Below are 17,598 nucleotides of genomic sequence, written 5' to 3'. Positions count from 1 at the left end.
CTATTCTGTTATTTTCTTTAAAAAACATGTTTAAATATGGTATCATGCAATGTTGTGACTTTTTGGAAATAAAAAGCTACATTTAACATTTAATTATTCTGTTACTTAATTACCTTTTACATTTTTTCAAAGTTTTATCTTAATTTGTTTTTCATTCATTCATACAATGGGTCCACTAATAATTCACTAATAATTTATCAACCAAAAAAAAAAATATGTCTCTTGTCTCAAGCTAACACAGTCTGCTTACTCTTTACTATTATAAAATACGCTGCACAAACAAAATATATGAATACTGAATTGTATGTATAAAATAACTGTTTTGAAAATTTCTTCTTAACATGTTTATGAGGCCACTGTGTGAATTTAATGTACAAATCAAACCGATGACTCTGATTTATGGTTGTGAACCTGAAATGTAAGACTCAAAAATATCTGTTACAAGTGAGTTAATCATGTAGGGTTAATATTAGAGACAATAAAACAGAAACAACAATAAATTAATTAAAAGTACAAAAAATAATGTCTTTATTCCGATGCTGAATCACTTTGATGAAAAGCAGCAACAACAAATGATTCTCATCCTTTGAGTAAAAACACATACATTTATGATGTTTTTAAACATTAATTACATGAAACATTATTTTCATCAAGTATTTCGTAATAGGGCTGTAGATTCATTTGTGTTTGACAGGAGTGATGATCAGTGGAGTTGAGTTTTTACCTCCATCATTAAAGCACGGGCTAAAATATGGATAGAGTTTCCCAGTGAAAGACTGATCAGTGAAAGAGTAGATATGAGAGCTGGACTCCACATCATAAAAGGAGACCAGACCCTCCTCATAATCCACAAACACACCGACCCGCTGCGGCTTCACTCTCACACACAGAGAGACATCAGGACCAGCACAGGCTTTATATTCATTCCCATTCCTCAGAATCACAGTCCAGTGTCCCTTACTGGGAGTCGCTGTGATCAATCCCTTCCTGTTAATGGATTCTCTGACCACTCCTAATTCCCAGTCAGTCTTTCCCTTCACCTGCACCTCAAAATAAAATCTCCCTGAGGAGAATCCCTCCTTTCCCAGGACACTTACACATGTATCAAATATCTGTGGTTTGTCTGGGAGTTTCTGTCTAATGTCTCCACATCTCACTTGTTTTCCATCATCAGACAGGATGAGAGCAGGATGAGCTGTATCAGGATCCAGAGTCACATCCACTGAGAAAACAGACAATAGCACAACTTCATAATAGATATTCAATACAGATATTTAGTGATGATGTTTGTAATATGTAATCAGTGTTTAATCATACTGTGGGTCAGTGATGAAGCTGTGAGTATCTGAATGTAATCTAGTGTAGTGCAGACAGCACACTGTACCTGCATACTGCTGTCTCCTCTTCAGTTCTGTAGAGACACATGACAATAAAACATCAGCAGATCTTTGACATGTTTATGTGTGAATTATAGACAAGGTTTAAGGTTATATTTAAAGAATTGTGTACAACATCATGTTTTATCTGATCAACATTGCCTATATGTCAGCAGCAGAAACAAACCTCAAACAATTAGATGTACTGCAAGCACAAGCCCTAAGAATCTGCAGCGGATCATTTAAATCATCACCGGTATCAGCTATGCAGGTGGAGATAGGAGAAATACCGTTAGGTATAAGACGAATGAAGTTAATGTTGGCATATTGGGTTAATATCCAGGGACAAAGTGTTTCACATCCTGTAAAAGGTGTACTGACAGACTGTTGGGAACATAATAAAACAAATTTTATGAGTTTTGGGTGGATAGGTGATGCAAAGGCGAGGAATATAGGATTAAGTCAAGTACAGTATAGCAACACGGTCTCAATATCCTCCATCCCTCCTTGGTTATTCCCCTTGCCAATTGTTGACCTCAGTATACAACAGGAAATAAAGGATCAATCCAAACAACTTCCAGTGTGGTATATAGTGCGGAATTATATTGAGAGGCATTTCCAAGATTCAGTGTTTTTATTTACGGATGGATCAAAAGACCCGAAGACAGGATATGCCGGTTCAGCCGTGTATATTCCAATGAATGATTCTTACATTAAGAAAAGAGTTTCTGACCATTTATCAGTTTATGCTACAGAACTATTGGCAATTTTAATGGCACTACAGTGGACAGAAGAAAAGCAAATGAATAACATAGTTATTGCATCTGATAGCTACTCGGCACTGGAAAGTATAAAATCTGGCAGATCATCTTTTAGGATGGATATAATTAATGAAATATTCCATAAATTGTATAACATAAAGCTTATGGGTATATCAATTCAATTTATTTGGGTTCCTGCTCATGTTGGTGTAGTGGGTAATGAGAAGGTAGATGTTTTGGCTAAACAATCTTTAAAGTTAAAGGAGATAGATTTACAAGTTCCACTAAGTAAAGCAGAAGCTAAAGTGTTTATTAGGAAATATACACAATCGGTATGGCAGGTACACTGGGATGGTATTGAAACAGGAAGACACTTGTATAATATTCAACAACAAGTTGGTGCTGGGAGGAGAGAGAGCAGGAACAGAAGTAAAGAGAATATTATAACCCGTCTGAGAATAGGTCACACAGGATTGAATAGCACGTTGTTTAAAATTGGCAAGCACCCAACAGGGGAATGTAATCACTGTAGTCAGCAAGAGACAGTTGAACATGTAATACTTCACTGCAGGAAATACAACAATGAAAGACGTAATTTTATTCAGTCATTAATTAAAGCTGAGCATAAAGATTTTTCTATAATAGGTATACTAAAGGAAAAAGCTATATATGAGAGTATTATTAAATTTATTAAAGAAACGAAATTAAGTAAAAGAATTTAGGCGTTTTTTTTTTTTTTTTTCTTTTTTTCAATCCTATAAGCATGTATTCTGTCCACACTCCAGTCCAGTCGGTGGCGGTAATGCACCTACAAGTTGGTTTAGAAGAAGAAGAAGAAGAAGAAGAAGAAGAAGAAGAAGAAGAAGAAGACAATCTCCTGAACTCCAAACTGAATGTCAGAATGGGAAAGAAAGGTGATTTAAGCAATTTTGAGCGTGGCATGGTTGTTGGTGCCAGACGGGTCGGTCTGAGTATTTCACAATCTGCTCAGTTGGGATTTTCACGCACAACCATTTCTAGGGTTTACAAAGAATGGTGTGAAAAGGGAAAAACATCCAGTATGCGGCAGTCCTGTGGGCGAAAATGCCTTGTTGATGCTAGAGGTCAGAGGAGAATGGGCCGACTGATTCAAGCTGATAGAAGAGCAACTTTGACTGAAATAACCACTCGTTACAACCGAGGTATGCAGCAAAGCATTTGTGAAACCACAACACGCACAACCTTGAGGCGGATGGGCTACAACAGCAGAAGATCCCAGCGGGTACCACTCATCTCCACTACAAATAGGAAAAAGAGGCTACAATTTGCACAAGCTCACCAAAATTGGACAGTTGAAGACTGGAAAAATGTTGCCTGGTCTGATGAGTCTCAATTTCTGTTGAGACATTCAGATGGTAGAGTCAGAATTTGGTGTAAACAGAATGAGAACATGGATCCATCATGCCTTGTTACCACTGTGCAGGCTGGTAGTGGTGGTGTAATGGTGTGGGGGATGTTTTCTTGGCACACTTTAGGCCCCTTAGTGCCAATTGGGCATCGTTTAAATGCCACGGCCTACCTGAGCATTGTTTCTGACCATGTCCATCCCTTTATGACCACCATGTACCCATCCTCTGATGGCTACTTCCTGCAGGATAATGCACCATGTCACAAAGCTCGAATCATTTCAAATTGGTTTCTTGAACATGACAGTGAGTTCACTGTACTAAAATGGCCCCCACAGTCACCAGATCTCAACCCAATAGAGCATCTTTGGGATGTGGTGGAACGGGAGCTTCGTGCCCGGGATGTGCATCCCACAAATCTCCATCAACTGCAAGATGCTATTCTATCAATATGGGCCAACATTTCTAAAGAATGCTTTCAGCACCTTGTTGAATCAATGCCACGTAGAATTAAGGCAGTTCTGAAGGCGAAAGGGGGTCAAACACAGTATTAGTATGGTGTTCCTAATAATCCTTTAGGTGAGTGTTTATATATATATATAGAGAGAGAGAGAGAGAGAGAGAGAGAGAGAGAACAAAATTAACATGTACTATACTATATATCCATATATATATATGTATATATATATATATATATATATATATATATATATATATATATATATATATTGTATAGTACATGTTAATTTTATAAATAAAGTTATATATTAAAAAATATATAATTTATATGTAATATAGTGCTTTTTTGCTCCTGGAGTACATTTTCTCGCTAACTATAGTTTGTGGACATTGAATGAATAGAATGATTACATGAGAAATTATACATTTCAGTAAGTTGTACTGGTTCTTTCAACACCCTCTGATGTTCATTCATGTTTATTTTGTAGCTGAGTCTTCCTCTTCCTGCTCAGCTACTCTTCGGATGCTCTTGCTTACTGTTCCGTGCTTTGCTCTATCGCTTTTGCATTTGATCTCCTATATCTTTATATTTTATTTCCTTTTATCACCTAATTTTAACTTCAGCAAATCAGCACAGTGCTCATACAACAAAGTTTGGATTACTACAAAAACGCAGAATTCTTTTACCTGACCAGCTTACATTCCGGGAGAGGAAAACACAACTGCCTACAAGGAAAAGAGAAAATGCCTCTTCTGGTTCAAGAATCTACTTGCTGCACAAACTGCCACAGACTTTTACAAAGGATTGCAGTTCTTGAAACAAAGTTACTTACGGGACTACCAAACCAGACGGAGCACACAACAGAGCTTCGTCATGGACACCCTCAGCATACAGCCAGTGAGTCCCATGAAACTAGTGCTCCTCGACAGGTAGAGAAACAAGCCGATCGACTTACAAATCGATGGCACAAACAGGGAGCGAGACCCAAAGGCACTCAAGACATCAGATTGTCACGAGCATCACATATTACCGCATCCTCTACCCCAGATACAGCTCTGACAAGGATTGCAAACACCGGTTTCCTACCACCGCCTATACATCTTTAGAACAGATTTGAAGTACTAATGAATGTAAATGAGGAATCCCTAAACGTGATGAATGTGATCGAACACAGACCGAGTCAGCCAGTAGCTAACACTGATGCTAACTGGTGCTCAAGGTCGAGCAGACAGCGGCACTCAGCTCAGAGCGCAGCCAAGCCCAGGACTCTGATAGTGGGGGACTCCATAATCAGAAACATTAGCAGCAGGGATACAACTACGTGCTGCCTTCCACAAGCAACAACTTCTGATGTAAACAGGGAACTTCAGAACATTCTGATGAAACATAAGACTGCAAATCGACTTATCATTCATGTGGGGAAGAATGATATTCATAAAGAGCAGTCAGAACTCCTTAAGAAGGATTTCAATTAACTTTTTGAAACACTTAAAAGACTGAAAGTTCAAACATTCATCAGTGGACCTGTTACGACCTGTGTTTAGCTTGTTTTCTATTGTTCTATGTTCCTTCCTTTTCTCTTTCTTGTTTTCTCTAATTTCAAACAGGTTACCCAATCATGGGTTGTAAGCAGCCATTGGTTGCCCAGTCGGGGCGGGGTCTTTAAAAGGACGCTGCTGACACTCATCGAGGAGCTCATTCTTGGTTCGGTTGCACGTGGGTTGAGAGCTCCGGAATCCCTCCTCCGGGCGATGATCAAATTGTGTCTTAGAGATTTTTAATTAGTTCAAGTGAACGTGCATCTTGTGAAAAAAAAAACCTCTCTATGTCAAAACCATCTTAACAGTGTGGAGCGTAGGGGTGTCCTGCCTTGTTTATTTTGAAATTGTTTGATCTCTGTTTTTGGGCAGGGAGTTAGGTAAGATAAATGTATCTTCTTTTGTTATTTGATTAGGTTATTAATTTCCCCTCTTTTCTTTTTATATTCGTTTTGTTTGTTATTTTGGCCTTTTGGACACCCTGAAGATTTGCTCTTTATTTCACTTGTTATTCTTTAATAAATGTATTACTTTTTGCTTCAATTTTGTGCATTTGTTTTTGATTATCGACCGGAGGGATGCGTGCTGGGATTCCATTTCCACAACCCAACTAATTATTTATTACGCCTCTTTAGTGTTTTATATTCCCCTAGAGGCGCGGTGTAATAGGACCACTCCCAGCAAGAGGAACAAACAGGTTTTCACGGTTGCTTGGGCTAAATACATGGCTGCAATATAAAAGGAGTGAACTTCATTGACAATTTCAATCTTTTCTTGAGTCAGAGACAACTGTTTATTCGGGATGGCCATCACCCAAACAAACTTGGTTCAAGAGTGTTAAAGGACAATATCTACTTCTCCCTCAATCATCCTTCTGCAGTGTGTGCCATTCCACTCAATCTGAACGGCACACACACACCTGGAAACAGTATGAATGACCACGGAACTTCACTTCAGCAGCAAAATGGACATGCAGTTGACATATCACAAAAGGACAATGATAACACCACTCCGCCACAACAACCTCTGCTCACGGACACAATCTCAGCTCGGCCCTGCCCACAGAGCTCACCACAGACAGACATATTAGAACTGCTCCAAGATTCAGCACCCAAGGACGACTTCCTGGAAAACAGCCAGGGAAGCCAGGACAGCATATTACAGCCTCCAATAACACCAGAGCAAAAGCTACTTTCACCAGACACTTTTTCCCTCTCTCCAGCATCGCCACTTCTGTGTTTCTCACAGAAAATGGAAGAACTGGTGTATGCTGGAACCAAACTATCCCACTCTTTTGCTGCAAGCCCCCAGATACCAACCAAAAAATGACAGGCACCTCAACCACCAAAGCCTGCGGGCCCAGCTCGCCCTACCCCTCCAGTGAGAGCTCTTTGGCCTCTGCCACAACGCCAGGGCCCACACCCTCCTCCATCAGCTCGAGGTGAACCAAAAACAACTGATACCAGCTCTCAGTGATATGTGTTGGGTCCCTGCTATGATAACAGTAACTTTCTCAAATGTTTACAGAACAAGCGGGAACCCAGTGTGCCTGTATCTTTCTCTATTGCTGTTCTATTACAAGATAGAAAGTCTAAGGCCTTCAATAGCCGTACAGCAAACCCAACAAATCTGGTGCCTATTACACGTTACAAGTCCTCAATGAAGCAGCCCCTCCTAACTTTACTTTTATGAGTGTCTGCAGAGCTGTTAAGAGAGGTGGGGGTCTAGCTGCTCTTTTTAAAGATATCTATCAATGTAAGCAAATATCATTTGGGAATTACCCTTCTTTCGAATATCTGGGTATTGTGTTAAAGCTAGGGTAGGTAATCCTGTTCAGAAACACTTTTTTTATACTGGGTGAAATGGTCCTTCCATCCTGAGAGTAGTCAATACATTATGTGTTCAGAAAAAGGAATGAAAACAATCAGACCTCTGTAGCAGCTGCAGGACAGTAAAAACTCTGACCAATCACTGCCACTCGGTCTGAGTGTAAAGAACCAATCAGATGCCTTCATGTCTCGTGCCCGCGCCCCACTGCGTGCGCTGTCCTGCGTGCACTGTCCTGCGTGCACTCATCACATGTCACCGTTCCCGGAAATATTCAGCTCACTACACCGAGTAAGCAGGAGTTTGCGGCACAATGGCTGAGAAAATGCAGCAAAAAGTACCAATGCCAGCTTTGCTACTTTGCTAAACTACTTCCTCGGACCCTGCCCGCACTCTTGAACGACCTCCTCTGCTTCGCCCTCGACCCCGGAGTGGACCTGTCCTCGAACCGACGATGCGGTACTTGTCACCGGAGTGTAACGTTAGTCCTCATCAGAGTCAACAATGTTTTCATCATGGAAACTCTTACATGCAAAACACTGTATATGTTATGACTCTTACACGAAATTCACCTTCATCACAGTTTAACTGATGGTAATGGAAAAACGTGTATCAATGCAACCTAGCTTTGCCTTATAGCTCGTTACCTATAGCCTAAATATAGCTCGTTACCGAATCAAACAAAATATATTTTAAACTTTACCAGTATCGATATGCTAGCTTGATAGTGAGTACTAAAAGCCATCATATTTGTTTATATTCATAGTGATAAAGTTAGGTATTTTATTACATGTGATTCTGACATGATGTCACTGCATGCACTGCGCTCCTTCCTCTCCACTCGTCTCAGGTAAATAAATGTGTCTTCCAGCTGAGCCTGAGCGTTTGGCGTCGCGCGTTCATGTGTTTTGGTTGCGTGGCTTTGGAAGGAGCCCAGAAGGGAGGGGGTGGAGTGAATGGAAATAATGAGCTGTGTTTAAAACAGTCGTGAGAGGTCTACAGACACTCGATTTTTATACTTTCTTTTTCAGAGTACTTATATTTTAATTATGTATTGGTATATAAAGACAGTTTAAACAAATTTGGAATGTTTTTTTTTTTTAGAAAAATCCTACCTACCCTGCCTTTAAAAAGTGCTCCACGCATTTTACTTATCATTATTTACAGGCCTCCAAAATACTCTCCAGCCTTTGCTGAGGATTTTACAGAACTGTTATCAATAATTACCTCAGAGTTTGACTGTTTTGCCATTGCTGGAGATTTTAACATCCACATAGATAGTGCAGAAAACAATATGGCAAAAGAAATCAAAACTTTTGATCTGACTCAGCATGTACATGGACCCACACACAATCGCGGACACACTCTAGATTTACTTATCAGTAAGGGTCTAAACATTTAATCGATTGTTATTAAGGATGTAGCACTGTCTGATAATTTCTGTATTTTCTTTGATATATTGATCCAGGGCTCTCAAGTGTCACGCATTGAGCGTGACAGTCACTCATTTCGGTCTTTTGTCACGCACTCCCGCCACACATTGGCCCTCATTTATCAAAAGTGCGTACACCAAATTTCCAGCGTACACCTGGCGTACACCCAAAACCACGGTGACTTTGAGATTTATCAATATGGATGTTGGCGTACGGCACGCTCAAATCCTACGCCAGCTCAGGAGGTGGTGTACGCACGTTTTGAGTGTGGGAATGCGCAGAAAAACAATTCCTAACACCACAAAACTCACTGACAAACTAAAAGATATGATATATTATGACCCACTGTAAAAAAACAACAACATATAGTAATTATAAACTTCAGTGTTTATTTTTGTGCAACATGGACTTCAATGTTTAATTTGTGTGATTTTACCAAAGCATTTGATTTGTAGGCATATGTATTCCTTAAGTTGCGAGCCTGTGCGCTTTACCTGACGTTTCAAGCCTTGTTTATACTTTCGCCTGGCTCCGCAGCGCGAGTCTCCGCAGACTGCGCGCGCACCTCCCCAAATGGACGAGGCGTTTATACTCGACGCGCTCGCCGTTGTACTATTCTTTGAAACGATGGTTAGGCCAGGGTTAGGCCCGGCAGATGTGCTGGGTTTAATGAAAGGCTTTCAATGACCAAAAAAATAATTCAGACTGACAAAATAATAAAAATGACATTCTTCTTCTTTTAAATAATAATAATAGGCCTAATAATAGAAATAATAATAACGACATTCTTCTTCTAAATAACAATAAGCGTCATTAATAATAAAAATCTAGAAATCAATTTTGTTTCTTTCCACTTCCCTGGTTTCGCTTTCTCTTTCTCAAAGAAGTTTCTCTTCTTTGCCGTCTTCCGTGTGTCCATGGCGTAAAATGAGGGCGTGGGGGGAGCGGAGACTTGAATATATAGGGGCGTGTTATTCTAATGACGATCGTTTTCAGCCGCGGCATTTATCAAGGGCAGGTATTGCGTACACCTGTATTTCAAAGGTACGCACAGCTTCATAAATCAGGCGATGAGAGGAGTGTAAGCATAATCTTACGCCAATAGGCCTATATACGCCCGTTTCTACGCAAGAATGATAAATGAGGGCCATTGTATTTCTCACGCGGAAAAACTTTTTATGCCGCAGCGCCCAACATTTCTCTGGCCGCGCCGCTCTCACTATGGAACCGGCAGCCAGGAATCAAGCGCGTCTCCCCTAGCCGAGCCTGCCACTTATCAGCCAATCAAAAAAAAGAAAGGGGCTACACAATAGCCAATCAGAAAATAGCACTATTGTATCTGGGTAAGATTTAACGCAACAACCAATGAAAAAAAAGCACATCATGGAATTGTTAACGTGATTCTGCTACAGCGTCTTCGTTCAAAGTTTCGTTCACCCATAGAGGAAACCACTGGAGCTCCGAGCATCACTTTGAGCACAGAGTAAGTCATGATGATCTCCTGTTTTAATGTTACAACAAATTCACAACTTGTTTGACACAAACAGTGACAATTTGACTGCTGTTAGAGAATGTTTCCCAGATAATTAGCATCAGTTTTTCATGAGTGTATGTAACTTAGCCGACAGTTTTACAGCCTGTTCACTGACGACACCTGCTCAGAACAAGTAGTCCTTGTCATATTTTCGTTATCACACGATGACTGATATATTGTCACATTATAAACATCTCTCTCTCTCCAAATAGGCTTAATAATTTATTAGCACTAAATAAATTAAAGAGTATTGCATAGTCGATGTTATAGGTCACTTTTAAAATCATGTCATATTTTATAATTATATCCTGGCCATGGATGCATTAATCATTGCATCTGTCTTTCAAAGATGTCAGGTAAAAAGCAATTAAGCATCCTCTCATTCGCCCTGAGAGGAAAGTCCCCTAAAAAGGCCAGGGTAGAGGATGCTGTCCCAGAGAAGGTGAGAAGGTGGAGAAAAGGGTAGATCCATTAGAGGAGGAGACAGAGGAAGAGACAGTGCAGGTGGAAGGCAACAAGTCCAAAAAGGCAACAAACACTTTCAATAAACAACACCAGTCATAATCTCTCTCTCTCTCTCTCTCTCTCTCTCTCTCTCTCTCTCTCACTCACTCACTCACTCACTCACTCACTCACTCACTCACTCACTCACTCACTCACGGAAATTGAATAAATACTTTGTATTTGGTATTTGAGCAATTATTAATAACAACAACAAAAACACTAATAATAATATTATTAATGAAACACCCCCATTGGCCCATTCCCGTCCCATTTTACTCTAGCGCTCCTCCTCTCCATCTCTCGCTCATAGCAGACTAACGGTCTGAGGGGAGTGGTTAAGCGTTTCCCAACCCAAGCCGTCAAACCTACATCATCAGAGAAGGAACGCCATTCCAGACCGGAAGTAACTTTTCAGACTTTGATTAAAGATTACTACGGCAAACAATTTTTTTTCTGTGTATTAACTTGCACGGATTAATTTTTCACCACAAGACTAGTAATATGTGCTAACAAAGTAAATAGGGTCAATTTTGATTTCAGTTGGACTTTAAGCAACTATAGGCCGATTTCAAATCTTCCTTTCATAGGCAAGATCATTGAAAAAGTTGTCTTCAATCAGCTGAACAAATTCTTATGCTCGAATGGATACTTTGACTATTTTCAATCTGGTTTCCGACCGCACCGACTTGCGGAGTCCCTCAAGGCTCAATTCTTGCGCCACTCCTGTTCAACCTGTATATGCTCCCAATGAGCCAAATAATGAGAAAGAACCAAATTGCTTACCACAGCTATGCAGACGACACACAGATCTACTTAGCCCTATCGCCTAATGACTACAGCCCCATTGACTCCCTGTGCCAATGCATTGATGAAGTCAACAGTTGGATGTGTCAAAACTTTCTTCAGTTAAACAAAGACAAAACTGAAGTCATTGCATTTGGAAACAAAGATGAAGTTCTCAAGATGAACGCATACCTTCACTCTAGGGGTCAAACAACTAAAAATCAAGTGTGAGTCAGACCTTAGTTTCAGTAGTGATGTTGTTCGGTTCTTTGGGTCACTAGAAAAAATATATTGGTAAAATTCATGGTTATAAAAAAGTCTGCTTAAAATATTGGGAATAGTAGGATATATATATATATATATATATATATATATATATATATATATATATATATATATATATATATATATATATAAAATGGATTTATTTAAGCAAATTATATTTATTTCATAATGATTATTTGTTGCGTGATGGTTATTTGGGTATGAGTATGCGCAGTTTCGCCGTAAGCTTCATAAAAAACGTAAAGGGAGTAGCGACACGTCTATTGTTTATTCACAACCCATCGTCAGGAGCACACAGCCCGTTGGTATGTAGCGAATTTTAGAACCTTTTGAAATGTTTACCATGAGCTACGGTCTGCTGTACTTTAATTTAGGAATGTTTAAAGTTTCGTACTTGTGTAGTTGTTGACATTGGCTGCGCTTAGTCCGTGCTGAGAGACTTAAAGGAGAACTTGGTAACTTTTTTAACTTAATAAAACTGTCTAGAATTCATTTGGATGGTTAAACAACCTGTTCTGGTGATATTGGTGACTTTCCCCACTCCCCCCAGCGTTCCCAGGGGGAAAACCAACCTTGCAACTTGGGGACTACTGTCCCGGCAAGATAGAAATTGGAAGTCTCGTGAGAAGCGAGAACGAGAACAAGCGCGAAACACGAATTGCTTTACGGCAATTCGACATAAACACACATGCATGTATGATGTATTACCAGATTACCCACCTCGGTAGACATAGCTCCACGCGATACAGTTGGCTTGCTCCGATCAAAACAAACGCACATGAGCAGCGGTAGAGAGGGGGAGGAGGCCGCTGCAAGTGAGTTTTTTACGACCATGTTGTGAAATATACGCCCCACCACAGCTGTAGGGGGAGCTTGTGTGGAAAACATGCGACAACAAAAGGAAAAATCAGCGAAGAAGTGACTAGAGTTCGCTAGAGTTGCCGAGTTCTCCTTTAATTTGGAGTTAAATTAGCGCGTGTGCTGTTCAGTTCTCTCGGTTTGTGATATGTTCGAACACTGGATAATTAACAAAGCACAAGTAAACTAATGTAGCAGACGGTTGTGTGGTAGGCGACGGAGGTGCATTTAGGAAAACATTGAATTGAAGTGTTATAATGATTAATGCACTTTGCCTGCCGACTCGTGTGATAGCTATACTCTGCGCAGGTGCGCAGCTATGCATGATGGGAAATGTAGTTTCTGCGGTGTTCTGACGCAGCTGTGTAAGACTGTAAGGAGATTATATAATAGTGAATTCTTATTTACAGCAGAAATAGATCTAGTTATTTTATTGTAACTACTTTGTTTGTTTATTTTGCATTATACATTCAATGGATATATTTGTAACACTGGTTTATTTCTTATTTCAGGTTTATGACCTGTGGTCTGTTGTATAAATAAAACAAAAAAAACAAGACTAATGACAAACACGAGTCGTGCCATGTGTGCTGCCTGTCACTAGCCCATTCGGATGGCTGAAGAATTAAAAAGATCCGAACACATGTCAAAGCAATAACTAAATCAGCATACTATCATCTGAAAAATATTGCAAAAATTAGATGCTTTGTTTCCAGACAAGACTTAGAGAAACTTGTGCATGCTTTCATCACCAGCAGGGTGGATTATTGTAATGGACTCCTCACTGGCCTTCCCAAAAAGACCATAAGACAGTTGCAGCTCATACAGATCTCTGAGCAGAACCAGAAAATATGAACATATCACACCAGTCCTCAGGTCTTTACACTGGCTCCCAGTTAGATTTAGGAATGTTTTTAAAGTATTATTACTGTATATAAATCATTCAATGGCCTAGGACCTCAATATATTGCAGATATGCTCACTGAATATAAACCCAACAGATCACTCAGATCATTAGGATCATATCAGCTAGAAATACCAAGGGTTCTAAGCATGGCGAGTCTGCTTTTAGCTATTATGCTGGAACCAGCTTCCAGAAGAGATCAGACGTGCTCCTACAGTAGACACTTTCAAATCCAGACTCAAAACACTTCTGTTTAGCTATGCATTTAATGAATGAGCACTGTGCCACTGTTCGTCCGACTGTTTGTACTGTACTTGTATTTTATTTTATTTTTCTAAACTGTTTTAATTAATCTTATTTCTTTTTCTTATTTTATTTTCTTCTATGTAAAGCACTTTGAATTGCCATTGTGTATAAAATGTGGTATATAAATAAACTTGCCTTGCCTTGCCTCACTGTAACTAGTAATAAAGAGGAAGACAGCAATAAGGCGACAGCAATACGTCACGCCATATTAAGAGCGCCAAAACGGCATTTATTGTTTGAATTTTGTAATAAAACGTACAAAATGTGAAAGCTAAGACTATGTTTCATATAAAAAGTAGCCTTCTCTGTCCTATCTGTCTTTTGTCTGTGTCCTCTTTGCTCCACAATGTTTTTTTACTGTGTGAGAATATGGATGTGTGGCGTGAGAACAGTGTCAGTGTCAATGAGTCTCACTCTGAATGGCTGAAAGTTGTCAGCCATGATAAAAAGATGATATATGTATCTGTACGGTGTATTTGATATTGCTGTACCAGTTTGCGTGAGTTTCTCCTGTAGAGAGTCCTGCAGTTTAGTCAGAGCTCTCCTCAGAGTCTCCAGACTCTCATCAGTCTTCACACTGATCTCAGACCAGTTCCTGGTGTTTCTAGAGCTGCACAGGGATGAGTAAATCTGCAGCAGGAGAGAGGAGAAATCCTTCAGCATGGGGAGTGTTATGGTGTCATATACTGCATTATCATTGATCAGAGAGATGTTGACTGACCTGTAGGAGGTGGAGGTGATCTTCAGTGTGTGAGAGCTGCTCCAGCTCAGTGTTTCTCATCTTTAGCTCAGTGATCTCCTGCTCCAGCTCTTCAATGAGCTCTTCCTCCTGTTTCTCTGCTGCTTTCTGCTGCTCCTCCATCATCTCCAGCAGTTCAGTCTGACATCTCTCAATGGAGCGGATGAGATCAGTGAAGAGCTCCACACGGGCTGCTTTCTCCTTCTCTGTGTTTCTCTGCTCAACCGGGTCAATCAACACATTATTAGTGGTGTTTGTTAAAAGAAGAATCAATGTTACTACTCATACTTCATTGTATCATGTGCGATACTTTAAGTGATCAAAGTAAAAACGAATAAAAAAGCAGCACGTAATCATGATTGCGATATATTGCTTTTATACAGCAATTCACTAAACACAAATTTAATATTCGGTAACTTAGACACAGTATTGACAGTTTTGTCTATTTTTGCTTTGCCAGTTTAGTAACTTTCAAACAAAACTGCAGCAGAAACAATTGTTGAACATGTCTAAGCAACACATACAGGACTGTTTCCATGTTTGTTTCGCTCTTTTGTTTAAACAAGTATTAAACCGAATCAGTGAAGATTGATGATTCTCTCAAAAGATTTTCTATCAAAGATTGTGAAAAATTCAGTAGATTCTATCAACTGGTGAAACAATGTAACCTGTAGAAAGAGTCACTGTAAAACACAGACTGACAGACTGTCTGGAACAAACACAGACAAGCAAGGATACAAACAGTGAAAAGTCCCCTGAACTTATGTAAATATTTAAGAAAACTGAATTACATAATTTAACTCACTTTTCTGACTTTTGCTGAGTGTTTGACGTCTTGAATCTTCTTGATTCTGTCCTGGATCTTCTGCTGTGTGTCTTTCTGTGTCTTCATCAGTTGAGTCTACAGACAGAGAACAACACAGACACATTTAATAACAGAGATTTTCTGTCTTCTGTGGGAATATACAAAATTGTTTTCATAATAAGCTTTTATTTCACAGGATTAAATCATGTGTTTTCTCTTGATTTGAGCCCTTAAAGTAGCTAGTAACTTTTACCTTCTTCTCTTCACTCTCCTCTTCTAAAGAAACAGTGTTGTGGTTCTTGTGGTCTGTCACGTCACACATCGGACACACACATGTCTGATCATCTCTACAGAACAGCTCCAGAGGTCTCTCATGTTTCTGACATATATAGTCCTCCAGATTACTCACAGGATTGATCAGTTTGTGTTTCTTTAAACCTGCCACTCTCGAATGAGGCTCCAGGTGAGTTTCACAGTAAGAGCTCTGACACACCAGACACGACTTCAGGGCTTTCAGCTTTCTTTCCTCACAGACGTCACACAGAACTTCAGCTTTTTTCAGAACTTCAGCTTTTTTCTCAGGACTTTTCTTTTTATAGTGATCTACGATCTCTCGGAGTGTGGTGTTAATCTTGAGATCAGGTCTGTGCTTGAATGTTTCTTTACAATATGGACAGTTGCAGGTCTGGCTGTTGTCCCAGCACTTATTCAGACAGGTCTTGCAGAAGTTGTGTCCACATGGAGTGCTGACTGGATCAGTGAACACGTCCAGACATATAGAGCACTGAAGCTCCTCAGTCAGTGGACCGCTGGAGGAAGACATCCCTGGAAAGAGAAATGATGAAGATAAATCACCTGCACATGTAAAAAGTCAAAATCTTGTTGAGAGAATGTCCAGAATGCACAGAGCTTGAATCAACTTTCAAGAACATAAAATACAAGATAGATTTGAGTTGTGTTATTGACTCACATGGAGGAACATCTATATTCCATCTCCTGTTTTTTTGTCTATTCTCTGATGTTATGGAAGATTCCGCCATTGCTCGTCCTCTCTTCATGTCTTTTTACAGAAAAAAAAACTGCTGTTTATAAGAAAGGAAAAATACAGATAAAAAACATTTTCTTTTTTCAAAATTGACAGATTTTTTTTATGTTTTAAGTGTTATCTAATTTGGTTTTAAGTAGGCTACATAAAATGTTTTTTTAAGGTTTCTGTCTGCAGCTCATTTACTTCCTGTTTCTTTAGTCTTTCTGTCATGTGACAAAATGACAGAAACACCAAACTTTAGCTTTACAACCAATCAAATGACATAGCCTACTTTTAATACAATTCTGATACCATTTCAGTGCAGTAAACAACTAAAATAGTTGAGTATTATATATGTTTAAACCTGGTTCTGTTCAACTTATTCCAGTTTGACATAAACCTACTAAACCAGTTCACTTCCATTAGAAACCTGTTCAGCACAATCTCTCTTATATTTCTATCTCTTACCTGTAAGTATCAAATTTGTTCACAAGACTCTTTGAACGGATCAATAAATATTATTTTGTTTAAAGAGGTTGATCATTTCAGGCGTCCATTTTGTCGTTGAAAAAGTTAGTTTCGCTTTCTCTGAATCTCTCTCTGAACTACAGTGATGTCAGAGCACCTCCTGTATTCACACATTGACATTTGTCCCTGTATTCAGTGTGTGTGGTTCATGTGTGTCTGTTTGTATTGGGACTGATGTTTCTATCAGGTCATAAAGAAGAGATTTCAGCAGACTTACAAAAGCTCGATTGTTTGGTGATATTTTTAAGAGTTTCCTGGACGAATGCTGCTCAACTTACATATTGACAATAAGAGCACAGAAATATCAACAATTCATTCATAAAACTTAGTAGTCTTTATTCAGATGGTGTAATTATTTAGAAGTAGAACAAACAGCAACATTTTATATGTAATTAGGGGAGAGTTCAGAGAATATATTTTCCCCCACAATCATTTCACACGTCAGTACAATTATGTGTTTTTGTTTCATTAATACAGTGTATATTTGTTTTCTTGATTTACCCCGAAAGAATGGAAGTGAAATGTGACAACATGCCCAGTTTAAA

General features: G+C 39.3%; 1 protein-coding gene across 2 annotated transcripts; it reads right to left on the bottom strand.

Moving 5' to 3' along the window:
- Window positions 1-502: 502 nt before the first annotated feature.
- LOC307163571 (E3 ubiquitin-protein ligase TRIM39-like) lies at window positions 503-17,134 on the bottom strand. 2 transcript variants are annotated; one of them, XM_079879676.1, is made up of 8 exons: window positions 16,994-17,134; window positions 16,469-16,580; window positions 15,752-16,323; window positions 15,499-15,594; window positions 14,676-14,909; window positions 14,446-14,584; window positions 1,385-1,411; window positions 503-1,222 (listed from the first exon to the last, which is right to left on the bottom strand). In XM_079879676.1, exons 2-8 carry the CDS (start codon window positions 16,554-16,556, stop codon window positions 678-680), a joined length of 1,701 nt encoding a protein of 566 aa, XP_079735802.1. In that variant the 5' UTR covers window positions 16,557-16,580; window positions 16,994-17,134; the 3' UTR covers window positions 503-677. The 2 variants fall into 2 exon arrangements, with proteins under 2 accessions (XP_079735802.1, XP_079735803.1); XM_079879677.1 differs by having other exon boundaries at window positions 16,469-16,558; window positions 16,994-17,120.
- Between the last annotated feature and the right edge of the window lie 464 nt (window positions 17,135-17,598).

Source organism: Squalius cephalus (genome assembly GCF_949319135.1).
Source record: "Squalius cephalus genome assembly, chromosome: 8".
Lineage (NCBI taxonomy): Eukaryota > Metazoa > Chordata > Actinopteri > Cypriniformes > Leuciscidae > Squalius > Squalius cephalus.
This window is presented reverse-complemented; position numbering and strand designations above follow the sequence as displayed.

What these genes read in the sequence shown, in the direction of transcription:
- LOC307163571 (XM_079879676.1), bottom strand. Translation starts at nt 16,556, where the DNA reads ATGAAGAGAGGACGAGCAATGGCGGAATCTTCCATAACATCAGAGAAT. An exon ending in AGGAGAGTGAAGAGAAGAAG is followed by an intron (nt 15,595 to 15,751) that starts GTAAAAGTTACT and finishes CTCTGTCTGTAG; the next exon opens with ACTCAACTGATGAAGACACA. An exon ending in GAGGAGACAGCAGTATGCAG is followed by an intron (nt 1,223 to 1,384) that starts GTACAGTGTGCT and finishes CTGTTTTCTCAG; the next exon opens with TGGATGTGACTCTGGATCCT.